The sequence below is a fragment of the Neofelis nebulosa genome, chromosome 2 (genome assembly GCF_028018385.1).
Source record: "Neofelis nebulosa isolate mNeoNeb1 chromosome 2, mNeoNeb1.pri, whole genome shotgun sequence".
Taxonomy (NCBI): domain Eukaryota; kingdom Metazoa; phylum Chordata; class Mammalia; order Carnivora; family Felidae; genus Neofelis; species Neofelis nebulosa.
The window spans coordinates 61587909-61610284 of record NC_080783.1 but is presented as its reverse complement, the minus strand read 5'-3'; the positions used below and the strand labels follow the sequence as shown (position 1 = coordinate 61610284).

Below are 22376 nucleotides of genomic sequence, written 5' to 3'. Positions count from 1 at the left end.
TCTAGAAGTTAATAAAACTATAAGCTGTGATTATGGTTTTTAATTATATTGGCATAAACTTGAGTTTTTTAATCCTCATTTTGTCATTGATATGTGCTGTTTTAGAAGCAGAAAAGGTTAGCAATCTATTTCTCTGTCACTGAGCATAATCCTCTAAAATAGTATATCGCATAGTAAATGAAACCATGTAAATTATTTTCTGTAGAGCATGTATATTCTGATATGCTATCATTGTTATTCGTATTAATGAACAAATCTAGACCTAATTCTTAAACTTTTTCTTTTGTGATCTAAGGGCTCAATTATATTGAGTTTATAAGCAATCTTTAATCTGTGCGTAATGGAGAGAAGTATACACAGACATTGAATGTGGAGTCCTTTGATTCTTAAACTAGAAGGAGTTACCTTTTTTACATTAGGGACTAATTTTTAAAATCTCATCAGATAGTTAATGATTCAAGCATGAAGTTAATATGCTAGTTCTTATGTTTTCCAGTGAGGCTAATAAATTTATGACACAAAAGAGGTTTACATAAGATCTACAGTTTCTTATCTGAAACCTTTGAAGCCATATATGTATTCAAATTCAGAATTTGTCAGATTTTGGAAAAGTTACTAGTAAAGTAGATGTACCATAAGTAAATACTCCAGCAGCATCTTGGACATTAATATTTTGGCAGCAGAAGATATGACTGTTCAAACTAAGTAAGATAAATAATAATTGTAAATAGCTTTATCTGTGGTCAAGGTTTACCACCAAATGAGTTAGGGATTTTAGAGTTGTTGATATTTTGGATTGTGGTCCTGTAATAAATTTTCCATTTAGCAATCTGTGCATAAGGAACATTTTTTTCTCTTTGGCCAGGAAGATTCCTATTTAATAATGGAATATCAAACATTAAAATGTTACTTATCAAATTTTTAAAATTTTAGTTGCATTGCTGTATTTCTCCCTGAAGGAGAAACAAAAGTAATATTCACTTCAGAAAGTCTAGAAAATATAAGTAAACAAAAAGGAGAAAAAAATCCTTGAAACCTCTGGCTATTACCAAAGAAAATCTTTAAATTTTCATGTTTATATATACCTCAAAAGGTATTAGGATATACCTGTTTAAGTCTTTTTTTTATTTAATAGTAGATTATCACATGCACTTTTTAACAACTCTCCTTTCCCTGCCCACTAAGGATGGAAATGAAATAAATACCTTAAACTTTTTTGTTGACTTTCCTCTTGTTCCCCAAAAAACCATACTATTACGCTTGGAAAAATTTGAGGAAATCAGGGTAACATTTTTATCGTAAGTAGTTTTTTTTTTACTTGATCATGCAAATGTTCATTTCTATGGATACGTTTTCTCAGTTCTATTGCTCCATTGATTGGTAAGATTGCTTTCACAGGTGGAAAAATCCTCATCTTACTAGAAAAAAAAGCCACTGATGGTAAACTAAAGACATAAGCAACTTAAAAAAGGAAAGATAAAGTGTTGAACTATCAGTATGGAGAATACTAATACTGCAGGATTCTGTAATTTCTGGAAAATAATATTTTATTAATTAGTATATTCAAGTATTTTAATGTCTCTCTGAAGCTACATCATTAGATATGTTAACTCAAAAAGTGAGCAAAATAACCAAAATTAGGGCGCAATGACTCATTTAAAAAGTATATTAGGCTGTCTTTCTTCGTCTAATAATTTGGAGATTTATTTTTAGTTATTCCATCATAATTATGAAATGCATCTTGGAATGTTTGAAATGTAAAGCATTCTGAAGCAATTTTGGTCAGTGCCATCATAGTAGACTTAAATTGAGTTTAAGTGAAGAGTTCCTTGTTTTTTTAAAATAATTTTTTTTCTCATTATTACAGTAGTATATCATAGAGAATTTAGAAAATACAGAGAATGAAACTAGGATACTATCTTTCATCATACACAAAAATAAATTCAAAATGGATTAAAGATTTCAGTATAAGACCTGAAACCATAAAACTCCTGGACTGGAAGAAAACATAGGCAGTAAGTTCTTTGACATCAGTCTTAGCCATATTTTTTTAGACCAGTTTCCTCAGGCAAGGGCAGCAAAAAGTAAAATAAGCAAATGGGATTACGTTAAACTAAAAAGTTTTTGTGAAACCATCAACCAAAGAGGTGACCTATCGAATGGAAAAAGAAATTAACAAATCATACATCTGAATAGGGTTTAATATCCAAAATATATAAAGAACTTAGACAATATAAAAACAAACTCAATTAAAAAATGGGCAGAGGACTAGAATAGACTTCTTTCCAAAGAAGACATACAGATGGCCAATAGACACATGAAAAGATGTTCAACGTCACCAGTCATCAGGGAAGTGCAAATCAAAACTACAGTGAGATATCACCTCACACCTGTCATATTGGGTAGAATCAAAAAGACAAAAAATAACAGATGTTGGGTGAGCATGTGGAGAAAAGGGAACCTTTGTACACTATTGGTGGGAATGTAACTTGGTGCAGCCACTCTAGAAAACAGTGTGGAGGTTTGTCAAAAACTTAAAAATGGAGTCACCATGTGATCCAGCAGTTCCACTCTGGGTATTTATCAGAAGAAAATGAAAACACCAATTTGAACATTATATGCACCCTTATGTTCATTGCAGCATTGTTTACAATAGTCCAAAATATGGAAGCAACCTAAGTGTACATCTATAGATGAGTGGGTAAAGAAGATGTAGTGTGTATATATACAATGGAATGCTACTCAGCCATAAAAAGAATGAGCTCTTGCCTTTTGTGACAACGTGGATGGACCTAGAAGGTATTATGCTAAGTGAAATAAGAGAAAGTTACTGTATGTTTGCGCTTGTATGTGGAGTCTAAAATACAATAAAAAACCCGAAACAGAACCCGAACAGACTCATAGATACAGGAAGCAAACTGTTGGTTACCAGAGGGGGCACATGTTGGGGGTGGGTGAAATAAGTGAAGGGGATTAAGAGGTACAAACTACCAGTTATAAAATAAATGAGTCATGGGAATATAATTACTGCATAGAGAATATACTCAATATTATAACTTCACATAGTGACAGATGGTAACTAGACTTATTGTTGGGGTCATTTTGTAGTGTATAAAAATATTAGATCACTATGATGTATACCTGAAACTAATAGGATATTTGCGACAATTACACTTCAGTTAAAATAGATATATAGGGTGCCTGGTTGGCTCAGTCGGTCAAGTGTCCGACTTTGGCTCAGGTCATGACCTTATGGTTTGTGAGTTCAAGCCCTGGTCTGCTCTTTGCTGACATTTCAGAGCCTGGAGTCTGCTTTGGATTCTGTGTCTCCCTCTCTTTCTGCCCCTCCTCTGCTCACACTTGTCTCTCAAAAATGAATAAACGTTAAAAAAAATTTTTTTAATTATGTGTAGGATGAGCACTGGGTGTTGTATGGAAACCAATTTTACAAATTATATATTAAAAAATATGTGTATAAAGGATATATATTAAAAAATATGTGTATAAAGGATACACAATTCCATTGTGTAATAGCCACTGTTAATATTTCCAGTTTTCTGTAATCTATTTTTTCAAAAATTCTGTGTATATGTACACACACACACAAATATATATACACATATGGTTTTATATCCTGTTTGAAATTTGCATTTTAATTGCTAATTTTTGAGATGTGTATAAATTTTTATTTTTTATTTATTTTTTTAAATTTTTCGTGGGGCTTGAACCCATGAACCATGAGATCATGACCTGAGCCGAAGTCAGATGCTTAACTGACTAAGCCACCCTGGTGCCCCTGTGTGTAAATTTTTAAGTGTGAACATGTAACTTACTGCCTTTGAACTAATTTGAATGTATAGCTGTATAAGACTGGCATTTTTACAAAATTCTTTTTCCTATTTTTATTTTGCAAGTAATTAAAAATTTGAAAGATCATGATTTGTTAGATAGGCTGATGATCCAGAAGCACAAAATAAACTGTATTCTTTTCAGTTTTAAATTATTTGGAGCAAGTCTTTTAGCATCATCAAACTTTGTCAGATTTTCCATGAGCATAATAAGGACTGTTTCTTCTTAGCTGCTGTAATACCTGGTCTGGAATAGTGCCTGGCATGTAGTAAGAACATAATATTTGGTGAAGGAATTAATTGTTTATATCTACTGTGGAGAATAATTTTGCTTACTTGGGTTATTAATTTTCATGCATTTACTCTGGAAGTAACTACTGAAAAATGGGTTATTTTCAAGTGTTAATGCTACAGTATAATTACTGATGAAATTGGTGAAAAAGTATGATTAGTCTCAGTTCTTGGTTTAATGTGACTATATAATTTTCTAATCTCTATTTGCTCTTAGATCTATAAATGAAACCATTATAGATTCTCCTTAAAGCCTTTGTGGATTCCATTGTGACAAACTACGTAGATACTAATGTGGTGTTATTTTATGTTCCTGTGTATCCCTCAGAATGTTTTGAACAAAATTGAACATGTTAGCATCTTTCAAATATATTATTTTAGCTATTTATTTGTAAACAGTTCTTCAAACTTTATGTTTAATATCTGAAAATTTTAACAGCAAAGAGTGCTACATGTCAGGTATAGTGTAAGCACTTCACGTTATCACTAATCCTCTCACCAAATACTGGTTCTTTTTACACATGAAGAAGGTAAAACTGAAGGAGATAGTTTATGAAGGGTCATGTAGCTAGTAGCTAAGATTCTAAACCAAGTCTGATTCTAAGATGTACTTTCTCTCGCATGCTGCCACTAAAGCAGCATTTGCTACTTTTCATAATAGTAACCTATGATAAAAATTCAATTTGTAGTATAATACAGTACAGACGTGGGTACAGATGTATCACTGAAACAAAAGTTTTATTAAATAGCACCTCCCCTTTTGTTACATTTCTTTTTTTTTTAATGAAAAATGACCATAATGTGCTAAATTTATATCTGCATCCAGATAATATTTTATAGTAATTGTCTAAGTAATGAATAAACAGCTTTGATCTTTCATAGTGCTATGTGTAATTTTTCTTATTGAAGGTGAAGTGACAAGATACTTGAACTCAGCCTAGTTTCTATTGATTATGTCTGCATCAGCAGTACTACCTTTTAAATGTTCTTATGCAGACTAGACCTAGATACTACAATTAATAAAGGTCCTATTTGCAACCTAACAAGTATTCACTTTTCTACAATTTTATGGAGTATGCACTGTGTATGAAGGCACTAAGTCATTTTTGTTGTTGTTGTTGTTTCAAGTTGAGTTATGTAAGTGAAGGAGAATGAGAAACTTATCCTGCTACCATAGGGCCATCCTTGCCCTTTGGAGCTGTTGATAAAAATGAAATCATTTCTGTATTATTATAATTATTTTCATGTCTAGGGCTCTTATATTAAGTTTCTTTTCCCAATTTGGGAAAGTTTTAGAAAGAAAGAAAAAAAGCTGAAATTAAGGTTTTTTAATGAAAACACTTTGTGCTGAACTGTACTTGTACTCATCCATTTTTTTAATGCAGTGGTTCTCAAACTTAGCCTGGTTGGTTTCCATTTAAGAATTATGTAACAAATTCCCAAACTCACCATGAGACAGAATTGCTGAAATTACAATTTGAGTGTAGCAGACAGTAAATTAAACTTGGGTAGGCAGTGTAATCAGTGCAGAAGTAATATGAGTTACTAAATTGAAGATAAAAATTGGTGTTAGGCTTAACTCTACCATTTTTTTTTTTAAAGGCTGAATCTATTATTTTAAAAAGCAGTGGGTGTTTTGTTTTGTTTTGGTTTTTTGCTTTGTTTTTCTTTTTCCCCATTCTAGCCATCTTCTTGGTTTCAAGTTTACCCTGTAAGTTGGTAGCACTGTTTCTGAACTGAGGTGCTTTGCTGTCTTAAAGCACCTACTGTGAATGAAATTGACTGGGAACATGTGACCTCAGTCAATTTCTCTCTCCGCAGGTAAAAAGCTTCTTATGGTGCCCACAGATAAACTCCTGGAAAAGTTACTTTCTTCCCTTACCTTTTAGAAGTCTAACTCTTTTGAAAATAGAATTATTTTTTCTTACCTACCTTTTCAGGATGAATTTTTTTGTTGCTATTTTTAGACAGATTTTCAAAGAGGAAGAAATCCTGTCACCTAATGTAATCAGTTTGTTTACATCAGAGGAAACTGAGGCCTGAGGAAGTTAATTGACAAGCCTGTCCTTACAGTGTGGGTGAATACTAGGGCCACAACCAGAACGTGGCTTTTGATTTCCCCTGAAGTGCAGTTCTTACGCTATTCCAATTTCTTATCTGTGTGGAGTTTTACAATTTCTTTTGGTGTTGGTTTAGTAACCAGATATTTTTCCTCAGAAACGTCAATTAGTATTTATAATGTATAGAAAAGTATTATATGTAAACAGCTCTAAGTTTTTTTTTATTGCATCATCTCAATATCTATCAGTAATCCACGCTTACCAGGTAGACTAAATTTGTGGGCCTTCTTGTTGATACTACCCTTGTCCAAAATTGATTTTTCTTTTTTAAATTCTGGAATAAGTAAGGTATTTAATAAATTCATTTAACCCTTAGAGAATCTGTGAGAATGTAAATATAATTGAAAATTAAAGCGTTTGTTCTAAATCTTAAAGACCTTTAATCAGCATATCTGAAATTATGGCTTGAGAAAAATGTAATATTTATGACATCATAGATCTCAGGATCTATGTAAATGATGCCACTACTGCCTAGATAAAATCTGAATTTTGTATAAGAAAGACCATGTAGAGAGACAAATTGTGTTAAATGGTATAATTGAAATTTTACTTCTTTCTTATTTTTCCCCCAAGTTAGCATTAGATCTGTATTCAAAATATTTCCTGATTAAAAAGTCTGCTATACATCTTCCTTTGTTGAAGCTCTAAATTATTAAGGAAATCCAAGTGACCTTGCATATCACTCTATGTTATTTAAAAAAATAATAAAAGGAGTGGATTCTGTTGATCCATTCATGAAGCTTTGTCCCAACATAAGGTTCTCTTAATATTGATTTTAAAGAATAAGGTGTAAGTAGATGAGATTAAGGACAAATGGGTTGAAATGAAGTGGGTCAAATGATTTTGATCTAGAAATTTTTAAAGGAAAACTATTTATATCTAATTTATATTTTAAAACTAATGATGAAAGCATTTCCCTCTAATAGTTTATGAAAGATTTTGTGAAGTTATTCATAAGTTGAATTTTTGAAAATTATGTTTTTATATGTAACAAATTTTCTAATTTTTAGAACTTGGTGGCAACTTCCTTTGTACCATGAATAATCAACCTACTGTGTAATTTAGGAATACTCCATAGGACATTAAATTATCTTAAAATAGGGCACACCGATATAATGAAACTACAAAATAAATTTATAGACAACAAATGTATTTCCTAAATAACATTAATGCACTAATGATGGGATTTGTTTTTCACTTCATAATGAGAATTAATTGTGATAAGTGATAGATTAAAAAGTATCAGTGTTTAGTGAGGATTCTCTAGAATGTTACACATTACCTGTTAAATGTGTTATAATATTTTAAAATAATTCAAAGTGTACTTTGTCGCTTATTCTTAACTCAGATGTCTCTTAAATGTAATGTGAGATATAGATGAGAAAACTTGCTCTGTAGACTCCTTCCCTCAGCTTAACAAAAGCCACCCATTTTACAGATGATTTAACTTTGATTAACCTACTCCATTGTAACAGATTATTCTGACAACTGGAATTTCATTCTTTGGTGTTATTTCTAGGTGCAGCTTAATTTACGGAACAGCTTTTCTTTCCATCTCACCAAAATACATCACAATTTTGATGTTAACTCAAAGTAAAAATTCAGTGGTTCATTAAACCTAGTCTTAGCATTCATTGACAAGAGATTTGTCATTTTAAAAGTAACTGCTACTTTATGCATTCTTTACTGCTCAGTTTATAACCATAGATTCCCTGTCAGAGAAAGCATGGAGTTAACCACTTAGCATATTGCAATGAATATTCATCAATAAATTGATGTGACATGGCAGTCCCATTTTTCAGTCTTCTTGCTCTGTTGCATTCTTTTTCTGTTTTAAATATATTATAGTTTATCATGTAATAAGGACTAGCTTAGAAAATTTCCAGAATTATGATACTATATTTTTGATCATGTTAATTAATAGTCATTTAGTAGCTATTGTATTAGTTTTTAATAAGAGAAGTGTATTTGTTCAGAGGAACATTCTCTAATCTGATGTTACTGATGGGCGTTTTCGTCAGATATTTGGTATATATAGATAATTGCCTAAGACCAACTTTATAATAGAAATATTTTTTGTAGTTTTTAAGAACAGATCATTTGTTTTATGTTCCTTGAAATTTTATTTAGCTTAGTCTTTTGACCTATCACAGTTTTTAAATCAGTTTTTAATCCATGTAGTAAGGGAGCTGTGTACATTCACTTTAAAACAAAATCCTGAAAACATGTATCTAAATGGTAAGTCATCATTCAGCTACAAGTAAACTATATGGGCAAATAGCATAGCAAATGCTGTATAATAGGCAGATATAGATCACTGTCTAACATACTTCATTTACATTTTAAATTTTAAAAGGAAAAGAGTGTCTATAAACAAGATCTTTTCTGTTAAATATGTAGATTATGAGGTCACGTAGCACTAAAGTACTGACCATATGCATTATGACAGGAATTTGACATCTGTCATTGGAAATGGTACTTAGAAGCCGTATAATGCAACAAAGTTGAGGGAGGAAAATACAATGTGGGTAGGAGGCTGTAATTTATAATTCACAGTGCTCAAGAATGACCTGTCCAGGGTATCTCAAAATCCTTCTCTTTGATTTTAGGATTTACATACAGTAAACCCTGCTAGTAAACAAAATTGATTAGGATAGCTAACAGCAGAAAATAGAATATATATATATTCTCAGACTTCATTTTTAATTGAAGTAAATATATCATTCTAAAAGTCAGCTTCTGAGTTAAATGTAATTCACCTATTTTATTACATTACACCTGCAGGTGATTTTATGGTAGAATTTCATCCTAATGTTTGAGCAGTACAGTATAGAATTGTTACCAGTTATACTGTTTTCAGATTAATAATCTGTTGTATATGAGAATTCATCTAAAAAGAAGTACTGTCTTTCTGTTTCTCTGTGTGATTATTTTGCCCAAAAAAAGCTTTCATTTTTTTAAGTAGCACAAAAGCTGTAATTGGCATGCTTTGTAAGGAAGTGTCAATGTGCAAGAGAGTGGCGATCACTAAGAATTCTTTTACGTGTTCTTTCCCCTTTGCACCACCGCCTCCTCAGCAGGGTCACTGAGATCACTAGCTTTTCTTGAAATGGCCATTTTCACTGGCAGGTGCATTATACCCTGTATTTTCAGATTGTTTTTCCATTCTGAATGTTTGGCAGGTTGATTGCTCTGGCTGCATTGACGGAGAAAGGGCTGACAAATGCGGTTGGGCTGGCTGAAAAGACAGTGATTACTGTTTTCCTTTGTGGCTGATTGAGGCCCTTGAAAGGAAAAATTTTAACCTTCACCATTTGGTTCAAAAGTATGAGCATATATTGAAATCATTCGTGCCATTTATCCTAGTTCTGTAAACTTGTCAGAACGTAAAAATCGCTCAATTTCAAGTAATGTAGGATTGGCATACGTCATTATCATTTTGATTAAGTTGGAGGTTGTATCATTGTGTGCATTATACAGTGTCATTTAAAGCTTTCTCTCCTACAGGTACAGTTGTATTTTTATTGCTTATACTATAGACTTAGAAAGATTTTCATAGCTCTCCAAACCTAACACTATGTGTGTGGTTTGGCAGCTGGTGTGGCCTACAAGCTGCATTTTGTTTGCAGGGTAAAGGCTTATCTGTAGGCCTCCTGGAGTGTGGGTAATTGCACAGGCTCACCATTGGGAGAGACAGGATTGGAAGCAGCCGAGCGGAAGAATGTTGTGCCATCCCTTTGCCACCTTGCAGCAGAAAGACACAATCCCGGCAGTGCCATCTGGTTGTTGCTATCTTGTCAGCTGGCCTGGCTGCTGGGACCATGACTTGGCAGCTGGTTCCCATCCTTGACCAGTTCTTTTGTGTATGTAGCATGTATGTGTGCTTTAGATAATTTTGAACATAGGTTGGGGAAATGACTATAACTAACAAGTCCCCTTATTGAATAGGCCCTCATTACTTCAGATGCACTGTGCTGTAGACGCCTGCTGCCATTCCCTTATAGACAAATGACACATCTGTTTAGGCAGTGAAAATAACCGTTTTCTCCATAGAAAATCTATCCCAGTGTGTAGTGCAGAGTTGTATGTTCTAAAACATTCTAAAGTAAGTGATTTTAAGGTATCTCTTGGTTTGGAGAGGAGATTTAGTAATAAAGTCTTCTTATAAACATTGTATATTATCTCAATATATATTTTTGTTCAAGTTAATAAAACATTATTTTAAGTGCTTATTGCCACATCATGCAACGGTACATAATGAGACTTGCATTTAAAATGACAGAATAGAAAATGTGGTCTCATAGCTATTATCTTTAAAATCTGCCTCTCAAATAGCAACCTGAGAGTTAATGTAAGCCGTCTTTATGCCATATGAAGACCCATTAGACACTGATGGTTTCAGATCACAAGTAAGCAGCCAGCTCTGTAGGCTATTTTAGACATTTGATTTTCTTCATTCTGCAGCATTAATGTGTCAGCATGCTACATAAAACTATGCAGGAGTTACATGTTATTCTGTCTGGAATGATAAATGCTTGCAAGCTTTTAGAGATTTCCATGAGGAATTTATCCTAGTTGCATATATATCTTATTTCAGTTTATGTAGCTACAAAATTTGGAATGACTGTTGGAGGTGCCACATAGGTATGTATAAACACCAAGAAGTTCCACTTATTTCTTTCTTTAAAATTGTGTTGATGAAGTTTGTATCATTTTTACTCATTCTGTCTTATCAGCGGTTTATCTTTAGCTTTTATCTGAAGTTAGTTGGATACCTTCTGAACTATTGCTCAGAAGTTCAGTTATTTTCATAGAAATAATTTTTGTGTTACTGCTCTGTGTTTTTAGATGAAGAGGAAGAAGATGACGTAGTGACTCCTAAACCACCTATTGAACCAGAAGAAGAGAAAACTTTAAAGAAAGATGAAGAAAATGATAGTAAAGGTATCTTAAAGAATTTAACTTTAAAAAATTTTGTTGATTCCAATTAAGATTTTTTAAATTATTTATGTGTTAAGGTAGAATAAAATGCTCTAAATCGATGAGGCGAACCTAGTTGGAAAAAAATGTGTGGCATTCACTGATCCAAACTGATAGTGAGTTGACGTGATTTGATGGACATAAATCAGACTTCAGGAAAACACTTGTTTTCCAGCTCCCCCTCATGAGCTGACTGAAGAAGAAAAGCAACAAATCTTACACTCGGAGGAGTTTTTAAGTTTCTTTGACCATTCCACAAGAATTGTAGAAAGAGCTCTTTCTGAGCAGATTAACATCTTCTTTGACTACAGCGGAAGAGATTTAGAAGACAAAGAAGGGTAATATTTAATTGCTAAAATTACGGCTTCAGCAACATTACTTTAAGATTACTTAAATTACTTTAAGATCAAGAGTGAGAAGTTATAACACCATCTTTTTTGGGGTTTTGTCTTTTTCTGTAGAGAGATTCAAGCAGGTGCTAAACTGTCATTAAATCGACAATTTTTTGATGAACGTTGGTCAAAACATCGTGTTGTTAGTTGTTTGGATTGGTCATCTCAGGTAAATTGTAACAGAATTGGTTACTGTTAACTCATTTCTGAATTAAAATTAATAGACACTTTTAATTATGGAAATGTAATTAAATCAATATATATCATTTAAGGTAATAATGGATGATGGTTCTAATGTTATCATATTTATTTTATTTTATATACTTTGGAAGAAGGGATTGGAAACATTATTTATATTTAAAACTCAAGATTGAATTTATACCACAACCCAGGTTTACTGATTTCAGTTGCTCACTCAATCCTTTGGATAAAATTGCAGCATGTTTTAATAAAATGTTTTAACATTAACATTTAACATTTTATTAAATGTTTTAATGTTAAAACATTTTAAATAACTAATTGTAGTAACTTAAAGTTGTGTTAACATCCCATTGAGCATTAACTCTAGAGATATCTCTCTTGGGGAAATGTTAGGTATTTGTATTTGCAAAACAATTGATAAAAACAGTTGAGTAAGAATGTGAGGCAATTCTTACACGCATAGCATTTTTTTTCCCACTTGATTCTTGTGAGCAGTATCCAGAGCTACTCGTGGCTTCCTATAATAACAATGAAGATGCTCCTCACGAGCCGGATGGTGTGGCCCTTGTATGGAATATGAAGTACAAAAAAACTACCCCCGAATATGTGTTTCACTGCCAGGTAAGATGGTCTCTTAACGGTCTTCCCTAAGTTTAAGAATTCATTAATGAATTTAGACAAGTGCCTTTTTTCTTTTCTTGTCAACATGATGATTTCATTGGATTGGCATTTACTAAACCACCCCATATTTGCAAACAGATGTTAACAGAAAACTGAGGACTTCTCAGTTCAACATGATATGCCTTTTGTAGCTTTTCTGACATCTCTTATGTTTAATCACACCTAAAGTCCTTTGCAGTTGTGATTTTCTGTTATTGTGATTGATTGTTTAAAAGGAATCTTTTATAAAATGTCTTTTCTACAGGGAATTTCTCAGGAACTTATTTGCTGAATATACAATTAGATGGTTGGCCCACTGAATTACTTATACATGGCCTGAGGAATTGGAACTAGATAGTTTTAACTAGAAACATATGTTTGAAGCAGGAAACAGATGCAGATTTTTAAAGTGGGTTTAGTGGAAGGTTAGAATTTGTAAGCCTTTTCTGGTTGCATAAGTTATAATCTTTTAATAATCATAATTCTGAAAAAAATGCTTAACTGAATCACAACTAACTTACACTCTGTTGTGAGATTACTGTTAGAGGCTAATGGAGAGCCAGTTGTCTTTTGATTTAATACTGTAAGCACATGAAATAATTTTTTTGCTTTTTTTATAAATTGAACACATTTATGCAAATAATCATTACTTTTGACTTTAAGGCAAAAGCTCTTCTAAAGGTATATTTTTATATTCCAAAATAAAATGAAAATTTTAAATAAATTTCTTTTTATAATCTCTAATACCTTATAATAAAAGGGAAGATGTTTTGGATATAGAATTATTTTTATAACAAGCTTCTTCCATTTGAACCTTAAGTATAAAAATCTTACTTATTTATAGTCAGCTGTGATGTCTGCTACGTTTGCAAAATTTCATCCAAATCTGGTTGTTGGTGGTACATATTCAGGCCAAATTGTGCTGTGGGATAACCGTAGCAATAAAAGAACTCCAGTGCAGAGAACTCCGCTGTCAGCTGCTGCACACACAGTAAGTAAAGGGCTTATTTCCACTAGACTCCTATGCTGTTTCGCCATTAAATACTTAGTAGTGTCCATCAGGGTAGTCTCGAAATGTGTTTCCTTTGATGTATGAGTTCCTTATCTAGCCACCAAGAATGAAGGCAGTTTGTTGGGGTTTTTTTTGTATTTTTGGAAATCTGTTTTATTAGAAACTCTTCTATCTTCTGAGACAACATTTTGTTTATCAACAGAATAGCATCAAACTTCACATTAAAAATATCATCAAGATAGGAGACTGTTTTGATGTGAAACAGAATACTTGTGATTATAGTGTAAAAACGGTTTCATTTCTTTGGTAAAATAATCCCAGAAAACTTCTTTTAATATCTTTCTTTAGCATCCTGTATATTGTGTAAATGTTGTTGGAACACAAAATGCTCACAATCTGATTAGCATATCTACTGATGGAAAAATTTGTTCATGGAGTCTGGACATGCTTTCCCATCCACAGGTAGGTTAAACTTGGAAAACTGAAATTTTGAGACAAGTGTTATTTTTTAAGTCTGTACTGATCCCAGCTTATGTTTTTCATAAATGTTTTATAATAGTATTATAAGTGTATAAACTAAACATGTATTAAGTACAGTTGTATGTATACTTTATTTTCAAACCTGCGTCGTTTAAAGTACATTTCTGTAAGTATTATAGTAAAAGAATTGCTTTTAAACCGATTAAACTAGAAAATTAAAAATTGCAGGTTTGTCATTTCCTCAATTTTCTTCTACGTAGGATAGCATGGAATTGGTTCATAAACAGTCAAAGGCAGTAGCTGTGACATCTATGTCCTTCCCTGTTGGAGATGTCAACAACTTTGTTGTTGGGAGTGAAGAAGGTTCCGTGTACACAGCATGCCGCCATGGCAGGTAAATCTAAACTGGAATTTGTAATTGTTTAAATGTCTCCCTTTAATAATCTCATTAAAACAAGCTGCCCCCTGTTTAAGTAGAAATTTGTCAGAGAGCCACTCATTATTTTTGACAAATTATGTTTGAGTTCAGATATATAATATTAAAACTTATATACTTTTTAAAATAAAAGGTTATTTGGGATCATGATGTGTTCTGGATCTTAAGGATTGTGATGTGTTTTTGTATGTGTGCATGTGTTCACAGAAGTTAGCGGTAGGAAGTAGCTTTCAGCAATTGGAAATACAATATGCCCGTGCCACATACTGACCCTTGGAGTTGTAAATAAAATTTTCAGCCATTTTCCCATTTGATTTATTTGTACTTTGAGCTTTGGTTCATCTTCCTGATAATTGTATTATAATTGTAATGTCATGTACATATTTTAAATTGGTATGTCTTCTGCTGTGCAGTTTGTTTTGAAAGTGTCTAGCTGTACCTTATCAGTTGCTTCCTTAAAAAAAATGGTGTCTAGGTTTCATCTCAAATACAGATGACCTTCACTTCAAAGCTTTTGATACAGAAGTACCCCGGATTTTCTGTCTTACGTATAGCATCCCTTTGTCTCTATTCCACCACCTTAGATATTGAAGTTATGAGTTCTGCTGTCAACAGCATATATTTATGGTTCAACATGTACCTACTGCTTTAGTAGTGTTATCAAATCTGAATAGTTACACTCAACATAAGTTACTCTGATGTGTTATGAACAGAATTAGGTTTGTTGAAATTATGTTAGAGTCTGACATATAATGCTTTAATAAGATGTATTTGTAAGTGGTCTACTTACAGGAGATTTCCCTAAAATTTTCACTCTTATGAAATAGCAAAGCTGGAATCAGTGAGATGTTTGAGGGACATCAAGGACCAATCACTGGTATCCATTGTCATGCAGCTGTTGGAGCAGTGGACTTCTCACATCTTTTTGTCACTTCATCATTTGACTGGACAGTAAAACTTTGGACAACTAAGGTATCTAAAAACTAAGGTATCTAAAAACTAAGGTATCAAGGCTCATTTGCTCAGGTTTCTGACACAAGGTGGTGCTCTAATTCTACATGGGAAAGATGAAAAGCTTTCTGGTAGCTTAGAATGATTCACTGATAGATGAAACCTGATAAGTTATACTGAACATGAGTGAGCTACTAGATGTTCTAGTTTTCATAAGTGTACTGGCAAATACATTAACCCACACACAATCAAAGACCAATTTTCCCACTTAAGGCTTTTTAAGCACAGAACTGTTTATCCTGAACTGAGTTGGGGAAGAAGCACCTGAGTATCTCTCATAGCACCTTACATAGCTGTGTATAGCCTGGCACAAAAGCCATCTATTTACTCTTGGGAGAGCTTTCTGGGGGCTGCAGTAGCTCACAGAACTGTTAGAAAAACGGAGAAAACACAGCTAACTGACATACAATAAATCCTATAAAATAAGACTATACAGGGGCGCCTGGGTGGCTCAGTCAGTTAAGCATCCGACTTCGGCTCAGGTCATGATCTCACGTCCCGTGAGTTTGAGCCCCGCGTCGGGCTCTGTGCTGACAGCTCAGAGCCTGGAGCCTGCTTCAGATTCTGTGTCTCCCTCTCTCTCTGACCCTCCCCCATTCATGCTCTGTCTCTCTCTGTCTCAAAAATAAATAGACATTAAAAAAAATTAAAAAAAAAAAAAGACTATACATAACAAACTTGAATCATTAAAGAAGTATTGTGTGAAGAAGGCATGGATGAATATATATTTTTGTTTTCTACAGTAAACACTTTAAATTGTTTTGGTTTTAATAAGCTTCAGTTTTTTAAAAAAACCCACTGTGTTATTAAGTGCTTCCTAATCCTCTAGCAATTCCAGATAAATGTGACATCGCCCTGCTTCAGTGAAAGTCTCAAGGCAAATCCAAGTAAGGAATGTTACTTTTTGTGATAGGCCTTCTAGTTTCCTTTAACCCCATATTTAAAAAAAAAATTTTTTTATTATTTAATGTTTATTTTTGAGAAAGAGATAGAGCGTGATTGGGGGAGGGGCAGAGAGAGGGAGACACAGAATCCAAAGCAGGCTCCAGGCTCTGAGCTGTCAGCACAGAGCCCGACATGGGGCTTAAACCCACAAACCGTGAGATCATGACCTGAGCTGAAGTTGGACGCTCAACCTACTGAGCCACCCAGGCGTCCCTCATTTGCCCCCATGTTAAAACTAAGAAGTCTTGACTTTGCTATCTTTCTTTTCTGCAATATTATATTGTAGTTGGCAAAGCTGCACAATCAGAATATCAGATTCTATTTAAATCAAGTTAAATTTTAAGCTGTATTTTTCTCATGTTTCTATTTGCCTTATTCTAAATGTTGACACTTTGAATAGTTTATTATGAGACAGAGGTTAGAGATCTTACTTTGTTCTTCAGTTTCTTTGAGGAAACCTAGTGGTCTTAAGAAATGTTCTTTATTGGGGCGCCTGGGTGGCGCAGTCGGTTAAGCTTCCGACTTCAGCCAGGTCACGATCTCGCGGTCCGTGAGTTCGAGCCCCGCGTCAGGCTCTGGGCTGATGGCTCGGAGCCTGGAGCCTGTTTCCGATTCTGTGTCTCCCTCTCTCTCTGCCCCTCCCCCGTTCATGCTCTGTCTCTCTCTGTCCCAAAAATAAATAAAAAACGTTGAAAAAAAAAATTAAAAAAAAAAAAAAAAAAAAAAAAAGAAATGTTCTTTATTGTTAACAGTGAACTCATGTTTATATGTCAAATGCTGGCCTCAGAAAGCTGGGAAGGATTCACTGTTCACTCTTGTTCTTTCATGATGCTTTCTTTCAGTGTAAAATATGAAGTGAGTTAGAAAATTTTGCCTCTAAAAGCTTGCCTTTTAAATCTGAGCATTTTCTTGTTTGGCATTAACGAGTATAAAAATAGCACTTAAGGCTAATGAAGGAAACTTATAGAAAGGTACATAACACAGTGTCTAGCATGTAATAGGCACCTAGCACTGTTTAGTTTCTCTCCCCTTCATGAGGATCAGACAGAGCCTGAATGCTTTTAGTCAATCATTTGTTTGCTTTCTTGGGTTGTTCTTAAAAAAAAAAAAAAAAAAAAAAAAATTTTTTTTTTAATGAGATTTTTCAGTGGAAAAAGGTAGAGGAAGAAGAAGGCTCTTACAACCACAAGCAAAGAAATACATAGTTTAGCTAGTAAAACCAAAGCAAGATGCAGAATTGGAGAGATGAGGCCAATTATTTCAGTATAGGCTGCAGGCAGCTGTATAAGAAGCTAGATTTCTTAATGTGTTTTCACCTGAGTAGTCCTTTGTGTAGACACAGGAGACATCACATCTTTGTTAGGTTGTTGCCCAGCTTCCTTTTTCAGTAATTGAAAAGAATCTTTTATAAATTTGTAGATTTAAATATTTCACAGGGCTTCAGTTGCCAGGTTTTTAGCTTTAAACTTAACAGCAGGACTGGGGGCGCCTGGGTGGCTTAGTCAGTTAAGTGTCTGACTCAATTTCAGTTCATGAGTTCAGGCCCCACATCGGGCTCTGGGCTGGCAGCACAGAGCCTGCTTGGGATTTTCTGTCTCTCTTCCTCTCCCCCTCTCATGCTGTCTTTGTCTCTCAGAAAATAAATAAACTTAAAACAAATTTTTTAAACTTAACAGCAGGACTGGAAAATGAAGAATTCCTCTTCATTGCCTAAACAAGAACAGAACGTATGTCTGTGATAGCAGACTGATTGATGCTTGCTTTTGTGGTGTTACACAGCTGGTTGATTGGTGGTTGGTATTTTTTGTTCTAGTATTTTGCTGTATTTCAACATAGCACTGCCTTCTGAATAAGAATGACAGGCAGGCATATCAGTTTCTTTACTAATTGAGCTAGGCATTGCTTCCTTCTGTGAGCTTCATTTATTCATTCATCTGTGATACATATGTCTCCCCCCACCCACATACATATGTGCATACCTCTCCAGTATTAGTGACCAAAAGACTAGCCCACATTGAACAGGGTGTTTTTATACATGCTCAGGGGCCCTCTAAAACTTTACAGAAAAGTTATCTTTTATTCTAACTTTTCTGCACACAACTAATTCTAGTCTATGAAGAATAGAACAGCAACAATCTGAATAAATATTTTTCTATTTGATCATATCATGGCTTCCAGTATTCTTGTTTTGATCTTGGATTTATACTTCATGATTAATTGTATTATTGGTATTTACTGTCTGCCCTGTCAAAAAACCTGATAGAGCCTCTGTGCTCTCCAACACAATAGTTATAAATAATAGACAAGGTTTCTAAATAATCTCCTTAAAAACATTGTTCCAGTTCCATTTTAAGCTTTTAAACCAGTATCTTCACATCCATGAATTTAACAAAATTTAAATGTTTTTCTTCTCTGCCTCTACTTTTTTATGAAGGTTTCATGGCTCTAGGAATTGAGCCCCTATAAACTGGAAGGAATGAATTATTAGATACCTTTGTGTCCTTTAAGATCTGGCTCTGCCCAAATAGCAAACAAAACAAGATTCCTCCATTTTCTCCCTTTCTTGTAAGTCTGTTAAAAAAATCCCAGAAATCTCAGTTTGACACTGCGTGAAATTTAGCTTAAAGTAAGCTACTTCTGGGGCACCTGGGTGGCTTATTCTGTTAAGCGTCCAACTCTTAGGTCATGATCTCATGGTTCGTGGGTTCAAGCCCCGTGTTGGGCTCCATGTGTTCAGCGCGAAGCCTGCTTGGGATTCATTCTCTCTCTCTCTCTCTCTCTCTCTCTCTCTCTCTCTCTCTCTCTCTCTCTCTCTCCCCCCCTCTCTCCCTCCCTCCCTGTCTGCCCTGCCCCTGTGCACACACACACTCTCTTTCTCTCTCTCTCAAAATAAATAATAAATTTTTTTCAAAGTTCAAAAAAAAAATAAACTACTTCTGTAGTCAGCTTCTTATTTTTGCCTGGTCAGGAATTTATAAGGCAACAATAGTTCTGGTTCATCAAATTGTTTTCATGACTTTTTTTTTAATTCAGTTATTTTTAGTAAAGAAGATAAACAGAGGGAGATGATTTTGCACATTTTGGTGAGGTTTATACCAACCAAGACATTACTTCTAATATATTTGGAAGACACTATTACCTTTTCAAAATGCCAAATTTGAAAGTTTACAACAGAAGTATTTGGCAGCCCTGAAAAATTGTGGGAAGAATGTGTGAGGAATGAAACTTCTTGAAGGTAACCAGAGGATTCCGTAAGAGCTCAATTTAGGGGTAGACCTGGTAAATTAGCTTAATATTCTACCACATCTAACCATACTTGTTACATAATCACTCTTAAAATATAAGAATTACTTATTTGGGGGCCAAAATGTTTTCATGTATGCACAGTATATTCTAACCTCAGAACAAATGCCTGTCAGAATTGTATTTACCAGTCATGGTTAAAATTATTAATGTGGGTAATTTCTTAGAATAGGTAGTTTTCAGACTTCGATAGTCCATCTACACCTTGAATTTTCACAGTCTCTGATGTGTTAAATCCTCTTTTCTATTTTAACAGCTTAATTATTTAACTCTCAGAGAATACCAGCCTTAAAATGGGGTTAAAGAGATTTTCCTAACGCTTGGAATAACAACTGTGCACATGTTGAACAAGTTCAAATGAAAAAAATGCTTTGAATTTGGATTGTTTCTTGGGGAAGGCTGTCCTACCATTAGGACCAGTCCTCCATGTTAGCATTTACTATAGTAACTTGCTACTAGCCAGTGTCCAGCCTGCCCTTTGCATATTCAGAAACTTAGTCTTGTCAGTCTGCTAGAGTTGATTAGCCAGGGAGTGCTGACTGGAACTAACAAGCTTCTAAGACGCTGACATGGAGAGGATCAATTTATTAATTTACCAATGAGAAACGATTGCCAGAAGGCCCAGAGATGCTCATGCTGGCCTGACCAGCTCATTGTTTCCCTGTAGACAACCCACGTGGGAAGCCAAATTATAATCAGAAGATTGCTTAGTGAGCAAGGAATTGGAACAAAAGAAGTTTTCTAATTTGAATGTTTAATGGCATCAAGCAAAGATAGTGTGATTCATTCATTTTCATAGAGAGATAGCCTTGCCATGGGTGGTAATTTTTAGAATCCATTGGCTGAGATTCTCTCCTGGACAATCGGGTACTGTCTTCATTTTTCTTTTAAGACTCTACTTTGTATTTCCATTGCTTTTAATAGACATTCCTTCTCAAAAAGTTTGTATCTTCAATAAGGCTATATAGGAAGATGTTTCTGATCTTGGAATTATTTGTTTTTAAAGAGATTTTGTTTATTTCTCTTCTCATCCAAGTGAGGGCATTCTTAGTTCTCTGGAGAGCACTTATCTGTTATGTTCATAGATTTACTATAGGGACACTTTTGGTTATTAAGCTAGAACTCTCTCTATAGAAAAATATAGAATTACTATATTAGTTTCCTAAGGCTGCTGAAACAAATTGCCACAAACTGGGTGGCTTAAAACAACAGAAATGTATTATTTCACAGTTCTGGAGACTAGAAGTCCAAGATCAAGATGTTGGCAAGGTTGGTGACTTTTAGAGGCTTCTGAGGGAGAATCTGTTCCTGTGCTGCTTGCCTCTTTCCTAGCTTCTGGTGGTTGCCAGCAATCCTGGTGCTTCTTGGCTTGCAGCTGCATCACTCCAGTCTCTGCCTCTGTCATTACATGGTATTCTCCCTGTTTGTCTCGGTGTCTCTGTCCAAATGTTTCTCTTTTAAGACAGCAGTTACGCTAGATTTGGGGCCCACTGTAATGCAGTATAGCCTCAGCTCAACCTGATTACATCTGCAAAGAACCTGTTTCCAAATATCATCACACTTACAGGTTCCAGGCGGACATGAATTTGTAGGGGGAGAGAGAGAAACTATTCAACCCAATACATAATCATAAAGAACTCAGAAAAAAAAAACATGGCTTCTCACTTGACCATACAGTGTTTATTCACACCACTGTACTATAATGAGCTACTTTTGCTTATTCGGATGCTATGTATCATTCAAAGAAGCTTGTTTTGATTCATTCTTTTGGCAGATGTGTTTGCAGACCTTTTATTTGTAATAATTTTACAGCTTCACTGATCCTTTAGACGTTATTTAGTTAAGTGCGTCTCAGTTTGGGTCACATTAGAATAACCTGGGCAACTTTTAAAACTTTTAGTGCTAACCTTGGGATGCTTGGGTGGCTCAGTCAGTTGAGCATCTGACTCTTGATTTCGGCTCAGGTCATGATCCCACAGGGTCAAGGAACTGAGTCCCACATTGGGTTCTGCACTGATGGAGCCTGCTTAAGATTCTCTGTCTCCCTCTGCCCTGTTCACACTCCCTGTCTCTCTCTTAAAAAAAGCAAAAAGAACACTTTTACTGCTCACTTGGCATGCTGAACTAATTAAATCAAAATATCTAAGGGGAGGAGCACCTGGGTGGCTCAGTTGGTTAAGCATCTGACTACAGCTCAGGTTGTGATCTCTCGGTTAGTGAGTTCAAGCCCCACATCAGGCTCTGTGCTGACAGCTCAGAGCCTGGAACCTGCTTTGGATTCTGTGTCTCCCTCTCTTTCTCTCTGCCCCTCCCCTACTAGTGCTTTGTCTCTCTCTCAAAAATAATAAACATTTAAAAAATTAATAAAAAAATATCTAAGGGGGAGATCCGAACAACAGCGTATTTTTAAAAATTCTCCAGGGTTAGGGGGATTACAATGTATAGTCAAGGGTCAGAACCACTGATACAAAACCTTTGTCTTGTAAATAAGGAGTTAGGGCCCTAGAATGATGAAGTGACTTTTCTAAAGTCTTAAAACTAGTTATTAGTAGCCCTGAGACAGTGATCTGGGTCTTGTATCCCTCTTCAGTTCCTCCCTGCTGCCTCTCTGCCATTTAGGCAGAAGTCTTCAAGTTAAGAAAAAATGTTACCGTTAAAACGTACTTTAAGTGATCCATTTGGGGTTTTAATTGACAG

At 34.6% G+C, this 22376-nt stretch overlaps 1 protein-coding gene across 6 annotated transcripts in view; it reads left to right on the top strand.

The window, feature by feature from the left end:
- Positions 1 to 22376, top strand: part of DYNC1I2 (dynein cytoplasmic 1 intermediate chain 2) — a 59044-nt gene that overhangs the window by 24211 nt on the left and 12457 nt on the right. For all 6 annotated transcript variants that reach the window (XM_058714094.1, XM_058714131.1, XM_058714109.1 and 3 more), the window contains 8 exons: positions 11108 to 11203; positions 11415 to 11577; positions 11701 to 11800; positions 12328 to 12453; positions 13337 to 13483; positions 13853 to 13966; positions 14245 to 14378; positions 15248 to 15392. In XM_058714094.1, coding sequence (XP_058570077.1) covers positions 11108 to 11203; positions 11415 to 11577; positions 11701 to 11800; positions 12328 to 12453; positions 13337 to 13483; positions 13853 to 13966; positions 14245 to 14378; positions 15248 to 15392 — 1025 coding nt within the window. The remainder of the gene's footprint in view (positions 1 to 11107; positions 11204 to 11414; positions 11578 to 11700; positions 11801 to 12327; positions 12454 to 13336; positions 13484 to 13852; positions 13967 to 14244; positions 14379 to 15247; positions 15393 to 22376) is intronic.